The following is a 12,281-nucleotide window of genomic DNA, read 5'->3' on the forward strand; positions in this document are numbered from 1 at the left end:
CACCGCTACTACTTTAATAACTCTACCTACATGTACATATTACCTCAACTAACCAGTGCCCCTGCACATTGACTCTGTACCGGTACCCCCATGTGTATAGTCTCGCTATTGTTATTTTACTGCTGCTCTTTAATGACTTATTTCTTATTCTTACCTAGATTTTTATTTTATTTTTTTAACTGCATTGTTGGTTTAGTATCTCGTAAGTAAGCATTTCACTGTTGTATTCGGTGCATGTGATAAATTAAATTTGATTTGAAATCAGCTAAGAAGAGAGTAAAATGGGACTGATTCCTTTTGAATGGGAAATTCAATGCTAAGGGACTTTTCATGATCTTGATCCTTATCTAAGTCTCTGAACCAAGAAAAAGCATTTGAATACTGTCTGTAACGAATTAACACAGGTGCCATCATATAAAAATGTACTGAATAGGGGCATTTCTCTCACAATGAGTATGGTCTCTTGTTTGTATGTTAAAAATATTCCAAAACATGCATCCTGTTTCCAACAAGGTACTAAAGTAATATTGCAAAAAATGGGGCCAATCAATTCAGTTTTTGTCCTGAATACAAAGTGTTATGTTTGGGGCAAATCCAATGCAACACAATACTGAGTACCATTCTCCATTTTTTCAAGCATAGTGGGGTCTGCATCATGTTATGGGTATGCTTGTAATCGTTAAGAACTGGGGAGTTTTTCAGGATAAAAAATCAATGGAATAGAACTAAGCACAGGCAAAATCCTAGAGGAAAACCTGGTTCAGTCTGCTTTCCACCAGACACTGGGAGATTAATTAACCTTTCAGCAGGACAATAACCTAAAACACAAGACCAAATCTACACTTGAGTTGCTTACCAAGAAGACAGTGAATGGTCCTGAGTTGCCTCGTTACAGTTTTGACCTAAATCTACTTGAAAATCTGTGGCAAGACCTGAATATGGTTTGTTTAGCAATGATCAATGACTAATTTTACAAAACTTGAAGAATTTTGAAAAGAATAATGGAAAATGTTGCACAATCAAGGTGTGGAAAGCTCTTAAAGACTTACTCAGAAAGACTTGCTGCCAAACGTGCTTCTACAAAGTATTGAATCAGGGGTATGAATACTACTGTAAATTGAATATTTCTGTATTTAATTGTCAATAAATTTGCTAACATTTCTAAAAACATGTTTTCACTTTGTCATTGTGGGGTATTATGTGTAGATGGGTGAGATAAAAAAAGATGTAATAGATTTTGAATTCAGGTTGTAACACAACAAAATATGAACCAAGTAAATGTGTATGAACTCTTTCTGAAGACACTGTAAATATCCCCAAATATGTTTACATCCATGTATTTTGAGATACACAGTTTCATCAACAGTTTACAGAAACACACTAAAATCATTATCTCTACTGGCTTTATGCAGTGTATGTATTTTAGAATATACAATGTAAAAAACATAAACACAGAATAGCCATACTCATTTTTCAAGCTATGTTTGTGCATAATTTATAGACTAACATCTGACCAGAAAAATACTCTCAAAGTCCATAGAAGAAATTAAATATTTTTAATTGTCTGAAAATACATTGCTCTTTGCTCCATCTTTTTCACAACAAAGACTGATGCAGTCTCTGCCATTCGTAATGGAGGATGAGACAGGGAAAACAACTTCTCCAGGGCATAAGAACAGCAATGGTATGGGCACAGTGTGGCAATGGTTGAGTCCTTTCATAAAAATAGCACTGGTAAAGTTGTGAGGTGTGGTAGACAGCGAACAAATAACATAAGAATAAATTACATTTCCCAGCCCTAGCGTGAAACTTTCCTCTGTAAATGATGGATATTTTATTTAAAGTGACTAATTGATTTGTTTAATAACCCGGTCAATGGCAGAATGGTAGGTGAACAAGTTATCCAGGAATGTCAAGAGCCATCCAGTTCCATTGTAGCTCAGGTAATGAGAAGACAGTCTTGAATGACTTCTCTCTCGCCCAGTGAGGGCCTGAAGATAAATGGAAGATATTTCCCATTGCCTCCATACTTATTTGTCTTCTTTGCATTCTCTCATTCAGTCTCTAATGTCTTTGTCCAGTCTTTACCTCAGGCATACACGACAACGCTATACGATGGGGCTGAGGTATCCTTGCTGGGTAGCTTTATTGAGGGCAGCTTTAGTGAGTTGGACTGCATTCCATTCTTGCCACCAACCACCAGGGAGGTAGCCATGGCCATCTGGCGTGGCTGGATGGTGGAGGAGGGTGAGTTCTTGTGCATACTGGTGAAGACCTCTTTACAGCGTTTCCCCACCAGGTACAGGATCTCGAAGAAGGAGAGCAGGATACAAGCCAGACTGGTGACCACCATGAAGATGGTGAATATCCGCTTCTCAGTGGGGCGAGCAATGAAGCAGTCCACCTTGTTGGGACAAGGCTTCTGCTCACACTTGATGAGGGAGGGGAAGTCATAGCCCTCGTAGATATGGTAGATTAAATACACAAAGGTGGCATCCACAGCGATCTTGAAGACCAGGGTCAGGACGTAGGTCCACCACAGCCCTCCACGCTTCTTACCGGTGTTCATGTAGATTTTCTGGCAGCCCTCACCGTATTTTAGTGTGTGTTTACGCTCACGTTCATCTCTGTAGGCTACGTGCATTACCACCAGGAGAGAGGGACATGTGACGAAGATGAGCTGCAGGGCCCACAGGCGGACGTGGGACACAGGGAAGAAGTGGTCGTAACAGACGTTGTGGCAGCCAGGCTGGGCCGTGTTGCACGTGAAGTCTTTTTGCTCATCGCCCCACACATTCTCGGCTGCCACGACAAACACCATGACCCTGAAGAGGAAGACAACGGACAGCCACACGCGGCCGAACGCCGTGGAGTACTTGTTCACCCCACTGAGGAGGCTCTGGAGGAATGCCCAGTTCACTGTGAGACTGACTCACAATCTACCTCCCTGACGAAAGTTATTACGGAATAATTAGTGAGAAACTATTTCCACTGTTGGTTGAGATCTCAGGTAAAATTCTGGAGTGTTCTTCACTTTCAGCGATCTTAAGAAAAAGAGAGAGGAAGTGGGGAAAAGATTATGCCTTTGAGTATGAGTGAACAAAAGGACACAAACAACTGGTGTCACCTGTTTTCCCAAGTGTAAAAAGTAATTCCCAACCAAATAACTGGTAGCTATTTTCACACTTGCGGTCTTCTTTTAAAATTAAATTGAATAATAAAGTTAATATATTAAGGATGATAAAAGCCCCCATGTCCTAAAAGCACATGACAGTATTTCTGTTGAGTAGCAAGTTACAGTGCCTTCAGAAAGTAGTCACACCCCTTGACTTTTTCTAAATGTGTTGTGTTGCAGTGGGAATAAAATGGACTTAATTGTCATTTTTTGTCAATGATCTACACAAAATACGCAATAATGTAATTTGTAAAAATAAAATAAAAACAGAGTCAATACATGTTAGAATCATCTTTAGCAGCGATTACAACTGTGAGTTTCTGGGTAAGTCTCTAAGACCTTTCCATACCTGGATTGTGCAACATTTGCCCTAAACAAACGTTTTCAGGTCTTGCAATAGATTTTCAAGCATATTTAAGTCCAAACTGTAACTCGGCTACTCACAATCACTGTATTTTTGGTAAGCAACTCAAGTGTAGATTTGGCATTATTACTTTAGTGCCTTGTTGCAAACATGATGCATATTTTTTAGATTTTTATTCTGTAGGTGCTTCCTTCCTTTCACTCTGTCAATTAAGTTAGTATTGTGCAGTAACTATAATGTTTTTGATCCCTCAGTTTTCTATCACAGCCAAACTCTGTTTCAAAATCACAATTGGCCTCATGGTGAATTCTCTGGACGGTTTCCTTCATCTCCGACAACTGAGTTAGGAAGGACGCCTGTATCTTTGTAGTGACTGGGTGTATTGATACACCATACAATGTGTAATTAATAACTTCACCATGCTCAAAAGGATATTCAATGGATTCTTTCATTTTTACCCATATACCAATAGTTTCCCTTTGCAAAGCATTGGAAAACCTCTGGTTTTGTGGTTGAATCTGTGTTTGAAATTCACTGCTCAACTGAGGGACTTTACGGATACGTGTTTGTGAGGTAGTTATTCAAAAATCATGTTTAAAACCTATTATTGCACACAGAGTCCATGCTACTTATGTGACTTAAGCTAGTTTTTACTCATGAACTTATTTTAGGCTTGCCATAAGAAAGGGGTTGAATACTTATCGACTCAAGACATTTCAGCTTTTCATTTTTTAGTAATTTGTAAACTTTCCTAAAAACATAATTCCACTTTGACATTATGGGGTATTGTGTGTAAGCCACTGACAAAACATCTCAATTGATTTTGTGTTTTTGTGCTACAGCATTTTGTGTTACAGCCTGAATTTAACATTTTTAAATTCAGGCTGTAACACAAAATGTGGAAAAAGTCAAGGGGTTTGAATACTTTCTGAAGACACTAACTATTGCATTCATAGGCCTAAACATTAATAACGGACACATGTATCGTTTTTATAACACAGTTAGGCTGTGGAAATTGTTGTTGATTCTAGTCAGTGCTCTGCAGAGAAAACTTGTCTCAAATGCAATCACTGCAATCTTCGAAAAATAACCCAAACTTGATCTCGCAATCGTTATCTAATAACCTTATAGTACAGCTAGCTATTGATTCGCAGGTGGGAATCTAAACAAATAATGTACTTACACTTCAAAATTACTTTATATAGAAAGGACCATAAACTCCGTCGGGAAAGTTGCAGTTCGTATCGTAATGGAGAAACATGGTTTTACTGCGCCCCCACAGATGACCAAGGGAATTTACATAGCGACGTTACCGTACAACGTTCCATTTATCCAGGTGTGGCTCGTGAACGAACCATCGAGCTGAGTGTTTTCGCCGGTCATTTAAATGTTATTCAGAGTGGAGCGGCTGATCATAGGCTTTATTTCAGACCTTTAGTCATAAATATCGAGTCTTTTTTTTTATTGAAGACCCATAAAATTAAATATATAATGCAACCTCTTAGAAATGTTGTGGTACATTTTGAATGAAAAATCCTAAAAGACAGATTTCTAGAGGAAATGTAAGTATTTGTATTCACTATACAGTCCTACACTGTATCAACAAAGAAAACGTTTTATTTACAATTTAGAAAATGTGACATTTATCAGCAGGTGTTTATGTTTAGTATAAAAGTGTTTATTGTAAGATTTACAGAGAAGGTGGGACGAACAGGGAGAATCCATGTACAGCAGATGAGTCATGGACATGTGTAGTACATGATAAAAACTGAGCAGTTTACCATTCTTCAGTCTGACACTGCATATTTTTCACAAATATAGTCACACACACAGCTACAACAGTCACTCTTCTGTGCTTCAAGTTAAACATACTCTCCACAGTCTGAAATTATCACTTTCTGCTTGGGCTTGCCTTCTTTTGTTCCTTGTGCCTGTGGGGACAGAAAACATGACATGAGTCTTGGTGCACAACTTCTTCACAATCTGTAACAACCTATAGGACCCTACTTCCCCCTCCATGGGAGAATCTCAATTGCCTACTCCTCGCATCCCCTCTCATCGTCTCCTTCTCAAAACCTTCCCCAGCATGTCCCTCCCCTTTTACCTCCATGGCTTTTGCCACCTCCATGCCCTCCATCAACTCTCCAAACACCACGTTTGTTATCCAGCCAATCCGTTTTGTCACAGGTGATGGAAGAACTGAGAGCCGTTGCTGTTTGCTCCAGAGTTATCCATGGAGAGCTGACCTATTACACAACAAAGCATCCTTCACTCATGCTGCCAAACATACCCTCGTAAAACTGACCATCCTACCGATTCTCGACTTCGGCGATGTCATTTACAAATAACCTCCAACACTCTACTCAACAAATTGGATGCAGTCTATCACAGTGCCATCTGTTTTGTCACCAAAGCCCCATATACTACCCACCACTGCGACCTGTACACTCTCGTTGGCTGACCCTCGCTTCATACGCGTCGCCAAACCCACTGGCTCCAGGTCATCTACAAGTCTCTGCTAGGTAAAGCTTCGCCTTATCTTAGCTCACTGGTCACCATAGCAGCACGCGGTCCAGCAGATATATCTCTCTGGTCACCCCCAAAGCCAATTCTTCCTTTGGCCGCCTTTCCTTACAGTTCTCTGCTGCCAATGACTGGAACGAACTGCAAAAATCACTGAAGCTGGAGACTCATATCTCCCTCACTAGCTTTAAGCACCAGCTGTCAGAGCAGCTCAAAGATCACTGCACCTGTACATAGCTCATCTGTAAATAGCCCACCCACTACCTCATCCCCATACTGTATTTATTTATTTATCTTGCTCCTTTGCACCCCAGTATCTCTACTTGCACATTCATATATATATATTCTGCACATCTACCATTCCAGTGTTTAATTGCTATATTGTAATTACTTCGCCACTATGGCCTATTTATTGCCTTACCTACCTTATCCTACCTCATTTGCACTGTATATAGACTTTTTCTACTGTATTATTGACTGTATGTTTGTTTATTCCATGTGTAACTCTGTTGTATGTGTCAAACTGCTTTGCTTTATCTTGGCCAGGTCGCAAATGAGAACTTGTTCTCAACTAGCCTACCTGGTTAAATAAAGGTGAAATAAAAAAATGCAGATTTTAATGAGTATAGTTTCTGATCACATGAGGATAAATGCACCTCTCTCTCGTGTGTAATAGGAAGCAGATTCTAGATGTAATTTTGGATTGTAGATGCTTAATGTGAGTCTGGAAGGAGAGTTTACAGTCTAACACCTAGGTATTTGTAGTTGTCCACATATTCTAAGTCAGAACTGTCCAGAGTAGTGATGTTGGACGGGCGGGCAGGTGCGGGCAGCGATCGGTTAAAGAGCATGCATTTAGTTTTACTTGCATTTAAGAGCAATATGGAAATGCATCATGCACTTCCTCACCACTCTACACATTCATTCACAGACAGACATATTTACAGCTGGACAGGGACATGTCTCACCTGCAGCAGTGTGTTTGAGGACAAAGTTCTCATCTTCAAACTTTCGTCCGTAGATGGACTTACCCCCAGTGCCATTGTGGTTGGTGAAATCTCCTCCCTGACACATGAACTGTGGGATGACACGGTAGAAACAGCTGCCTTTGAAGCCAAAGCCCTTCTCATGTGTGCACAAGCAGCGGAAGTTTTCTATGGGAGATGTCAGAGCAGAGGAGTAGTAGATTTTAAGGGATGCTGCTTCTATTTAACAGGCATGAAAAACTGCAGACTAGAGAAACTTAATTGGCTGAATCTTACCAGCTTTACATATGATCTATTTTGATACAGTCCAAATATTCCTCTAATGACAGGGTTCTATTTTCAGAAATGTCCCTGGTACTTTATAACAAGGAGGCGCATGGATACCTGCAGTCAAAGGAACAATGTCTGCTCGGAGCAGGAAGCGCAGTCTCGCTGCTGGCTTATTGCCAATCTTGATGTCCATGTAAACCTGGGGGTTTGTTCTGCCCTTCTTGGCTGGGAGCTCACTCTGCAATCAATCAATGATAATATATTATTGTGACAGGCTTTTACAATATAAGATGTTATTACACAATGTACTACACTCACAGAGACCGACAGGAACACACACACAACTTTCATCTGCTGTTGTTGATTTGGCTGATTCTCCAGTGGACTCCGTCACCTCAGCCTCTTCAGCGGTCGTTCCCGAGAACTTTTTCAGCCAATCATCATCTGCCCAAACTGAGGAAATGGCATAAAGTTAGCGATTTTATCACATCTATGGAGTTTCATTATAGGTGAAAGCCATGGGACAAAGCCATGAGCCAATACTCTAAGTATTTATAGAGAGACTAATGAATATCACTCACCTGGACGAGAAAAGCCCTCTTTGATCCTCATAGGTTTGGCGATGTTGACCCGGATGGTTCTTCCAAACAACTGACTCCTTCTGTCAATAAAACAGAGGGAAAACCTGCATCAATGAGAATGGTTCAAACCACAGCTTTGAAAATGAGAGTCACTGTCTCAGAGTACATAGTACCAAAACAGGGGATAATGCAAAGGTCTATTAGTAAAACCAAACTGACTTTAGAAGCAGACAGTGTTTCACTCACCATGTTATCAATAGCAGCAGCATCCTGTGGAAGATGAAGGGGATGAAAGAATCACAGCAAATCAAACTGTATTAGTCACATTCGCCAAATACAACAGGTGTAGACATTACAGTGAAATGCTTACTTACGAGCCCCTAACCAACAATGCAGTTTAAAACCCCCCAGAGAAAAATAAATAAAAGTAACAAGTAATTAAAGAGCAGCAGTAAAATAACAATAGCGAGACTATATACAAAGTCAATGTGCGGGGGCACCGGTTAGTGGAGGTAATATGTACATGTAGGTAGAGTTAAAGTGACTATGCATAGATGATAACAACAGAGTAGCAGCAGTGTAAAAAAAATAAAAAAGGGGGAGAAGGCAATGCATATAGTCTGGGTAGCCATTTGATTAGATGTTCAGGAGTCTTAGGACTTGGGGGTAGAAGCGGTTTAGAAGCCTCTTAGACCTAGACTTGGCACTCCGGTACCGCTTGCTGTGTGGTAGCAGAGAGAACAGTCTGACTAGGGTGGTTGGAGCAAAACATTATAACACAATCATTACTGTGAGCATTTCACTGGTTGTATTCGGTGCATGTGACAAATAACATTTGATTTGATGGCCAATGACCATCCACCACAACCACTAGATGGCGGTCCATGCTGAAACCTGAGCCATTGGAATACACACACATTTGTTAACTGGCCATATCCAACATAATATGGCATACTTGCATAGAGGTTTATTAAACTTACCTCAGCCAATTCAAATTCAATGAAGGCGAATCCTCTGTGCTTCTCTGCAAAGCAAACAATATAGGGTGCATTCGTAAATTAACTCTGGCCATCTACTCTGATTTCAGAACACTCGTCTGTGTGCCAGAGCACAGAATAACTGATGAATTTACAAACAACGTTCAACACCCGTTGAATATGGTCGGTGTCAGTAAACATTGGCAAACAGCGTTATTAAATTGTTGCCAGCAGCACAGTTAGTCACCAACGCTCTGGATAACATGAAAACAGCCTGCTTGGGCGGTAAAATGGTCAGTGAGGTGTTCTTATTTGTGTCGGGAAGTATCTAAGTAAGCTATCCAACGTTAGCTTGGATGCTTGACTGCCTTTGTGAAGTCTGAACGCCCGGATCAACCCTACTCCTCTGCCAGAGCGTCCAGTGTGCACTCTGAAAGCTTCGAGAGCGAAACGCTCTGAATTTACGAACGGACAATCTGACATCGCTCTGGATTTACAAACGCCCAGAGCGCACACCAGATTGATTTTATGAACACACTCATGAGACATGAACTTCTGCTCTAACGTTAAGGTTTTCATCTCCAGTAGCAGCTAACTCTGACTAAGTAGCCAGTCAGGATGGATGAGTTTCTCTTCACTGATTGCGCTTTACGTTTATGCAAAACACTGAATGGTAGTCTATTGGAATCTGAATATCTGTGATATCCTCGAACGGAATGAACGCCACATGCAGCACTTTTTCGTCCACCTCTGTGAGACCACCTGTCAACACATACAGTCACGTTAGCTAGCTAGTCAATCAAAGTAGTAAATGATCAGATAAACTAAACGGTTTCTTAAGTGTATTTGACTTCGTATTAAAATAATGAATGGGGCTTTAGCTACAACAACCAATAAGTTGCTAAACGTTATCGAGTTAACGTTACTGGTCGGTAGGTGGCCTGGTGGTTAGAGCGTTGGGCCTGTAACCGAAAGGTTGCTGGGTCGAATCCCCGAACTGACAAAGTCGGGGATTCTGTCGTTCCTGAACAAGGCCACTGTTCCTAGGTCGTCATTGTAAATACGAATTTGTTCTTAATTAACTGACTTGCCTAGCTAAACAATGGTAAAATGCTAGCGTACGTTACTAACGTTAAACAACTAACTTTAGCAAGCTATTAAATGTGAAGCTAAATTGCCAGGTAAGGTTTCATTCAACTACACAGCAACAATATATATTAAAAAAAAGTGATGCGTATCCAACTCACCAACATAAAGGACTCGTTTGGTCGAAGCCATCTTGCTTTAACCCTTGCAGGGTTGCCACGTCCAGACGAATTACAAGCCCTGAAAAATACCCCAAAACATGTTTTCGAAGAAAGACAGGAGTTTCCACATTGATCCAATAAACACTTTTCCATTACGTTATCAGCGAATTAAAAATAAATATCGACGTCATTTTTAACGAAGTAGGAACAATTATTGCAAGTTTAAGAAAAGATAAATCACCATTTTTAAACTCTCCAGATCATTTTCCATCAATGGATGTCGATTTAATTTGTTTTGACTGCTATGATTAAGCAATAAGGCCCAATGAGGTATGGTATATCGGCAATATACCACGAGCTAAGGGCTGTTCTGAGGACATATCCCTTAGCGGTGGTACTGTGTATTGGCCATATACCACAAACCCCTGAGATGCCTTGCTAGTTATCAATGTAAAATATATATATGTTCTCGTAATTTCCTTGGTACACATATGAATTCTATAATTTCCATTTCAGTATCACTCCAGACCCGTTTGTCCTTAGTGTAACGGATGTGAAATGGCTAGCTAGTTAGCGGGTACGCGCTAGTATCATTTCAATCAGTTACGTCACTTGCTCTGAGACTTTAAGTAGGGTTGCCCCTTGCTCTGCAAGGGCCGCGGCTTTTGTGGAGAGATGGGTAACGACGCTTCGTGGGTGTCAGTTGCTGATGTGTGCAGAAGGTCCCTGGTTCGCGCCCGAGTCGGGGCGAGGGGATGACGTAAAGTTTATACATTATGACAAGTCGACATTAGAATGCAGTTTACTTTTAACTAGGGATTCCCAATCAACTGAATTTCACTCAAGTACCCAAATATTTTATATATATATAACCTTTATTTAACTATGAAAGTCAGTTAAGAACAACTTCTTATTTACAATGACAGCTTACCGGGAGACAGTGGGTGTTTGTTTTCGCAGGGGCAGAACAACATACATTTTTTTACTTTGTCAGCTCGGGGATTCGATCTAGCAACCTTTCAGTTACTGGCCCAACGATCTAACCACTATGCTACCTGCCGCCCCAACCATTCAGTAACAGCCTCTGATAGTCAGCAGCATGTCACAGCGAAATGTATATTTTTCAAGATAAATGCCATGGCGGCCTTAGCGTAATTTAGCAGTAGCCACCTGCGTGCCCGGGAAACCATGAACATGGCAACACTAAACCCTTTACCTCAGCAAAACTCATGTTTGGTCCATTACAACCAAAGCGCACTTTCTTCTTCTGTGGATTTTATATGGCGGTAGGCCACCAACTGGACTGGACTGTTGAACAGAGACAGGGAAGGTCTAAAAACACTACCCATTAATTCTAGTTGAGACTGTAACCTCATATAAATATCTTGTAATTTTAATTGATGACGACCTCTCTTTTAAATTGCATATTCGACAATTTACAAAAGAATTGAGGCTGAAATTGGGATTTTATTTTAGGAATAAGGCCTGTTTTTCTTTTGAAGCCAGAAGGAGGCTAGTATCAAATACATCTATGGGGATATTTTATATATGAATGCTTGTGCTCAGTGTTTGAGATCAGTTGACACCCTTTACCATGTCACTTTGAGATTTATTTTAAACTGCAAAACCCTTACGCACCACTGCACTTTGTATACCAGGGTTGGCTGGCCTTCTCTAGTCACTCGTTGGCTCAGTCACTGGTATACTTTTATTTACTAAGCCATTTTGAGTTTACCTTTAAATTTGGGCATTTTTATTGTTCAGAAATGTGGTGGGTACTCTCCACGTTCGCTGGATTTTATCCTGCTAACTGTTCCAAATGTCGAACTGAATTTGGTAAAAGGGCTTTTATGTACTCTGCGCCATCGTCTTGGAACGCCTTACAAAATACTTTAAACTGGAAGAACTTGTCCCGATTGGTATTTTTAAATCACTGATGAATGATCTTGATACTGATTCCCTGACCTGTCAATGTTTTTAATTTGCTGTTTTTGATTTTGTTATACTCTTGTGAATTCTATGGTTTTTACTAGATTACTTGTAGTTTTTCATGTGGTTTGTATGTCATTTTTTGTAATGACTTGGTGCTGCCTATCTTGGCCAGGACGCTCTTGAAAAATAGATTTTAAATCTCAATGAGCCCTTCCTGGTTAAATAA

At 40.4% G+C, this 12,281-nt stretch overlaps 2 protein-coding genes across 4 annotated transcripts; both read right to left on the reverse strand.

The window, feature by feature from the left end:
* Positions 1 to 1,539: 1,539 nt before the first annotated feature.
* Positions 1,540 to 4,001, reverse strand: LOC129812091 (gap junction beta-4 protein-like). The gene is made up of 2 exons (XM_055864040.1): positions 3,998 to 4,001; positions 1,540 to 2,931 (listed from the first exon to the last, which is right to left on the reverse strand). Exons 1-2 carry the CDS (start codon positions 3,999 to 4,001, stop codon positions 2,090 to 2,092), a joined length of 846 nt encoding a protein of 281 aa, XP_055720015.1. The 3' UTR covers positions 1,540 to 2,089.
* A 1,194-nt stretch (positions 4,002 to 5,195) lies between these two features.
* On the reverse strand, positions 5,196 to 10,682 carry LOC129811553 (peptidyl-prolyl cis-trans isomerase E-like). 3 transcript variants are annotated; one of them, XR_008752900.1, is made up of 10 exons: positions 10,365 to 10,682; positions 10,124 to 10,202; positions 8,880 to 8,923; positions 8,146 to 8,169; positions 7,900 to 7,979; positions 7,637 to 7,771; positions 7,433 to 7,556; positions 7,094 to 7,216; positions 5,644 to 5,785; positions 5,196 to 5,470 (listed from the first exon to the last, which is right to left on the reverse strand). XR_008752900.1 is itself a non-coding variant. In XM_055862953.1 (6 exons), the coding sequence occupies exons 3-6, from the start codon at positions 7,667 to 7,669 to the stop codon at positions 5,397 to 5,399; spliced, it is 354 nt and encodes a 117-aa protein (XP_055718928.1). In that variant the 5' UTR covers positions 7,670 to 7,771; positions 7,900 to 7,979; positions 8,146 to 8,873; the 3' UTR covers positions 5,196 to 5,396. The 3 variants fall into 3 exon arrangements, 1 of the variants encoding a protein (XP_055718928.1); XR_008752899.1 differs by lacking the exon at positions 5,644 to 5,785 and having other exon boundaries at positions 10,365 to 10,679; XM_055862953.1 differs by lacking the exons at positions 5,644 to 5,785; positions 8,880 to 8,923; positions 10,124 to 10,202; positions 10,365 to 10,682 and having other exon boundaries at positions 8,146 to 8,873.
* Between the last annotated feature and the right edge of the window lie 1,599 nt (positions 10,683 to 12,281).

This window comes from Salvelinus fontinalis, chromosome 15 (genome assembly GCF_029448725.1).
Source record: "Salvelinus fontinalis isolate EN_2023a chromosome 15, ASM2944872v1, whole genome shotgun sequence".
NCBI classification, from domain to species: domain Eukaryota; kingdom Metazoa; phylum Chordata; class Actinopteri; order Salmoniformes; family Salmonidae; genus Salvelinus; species Salvelinus fontinalis.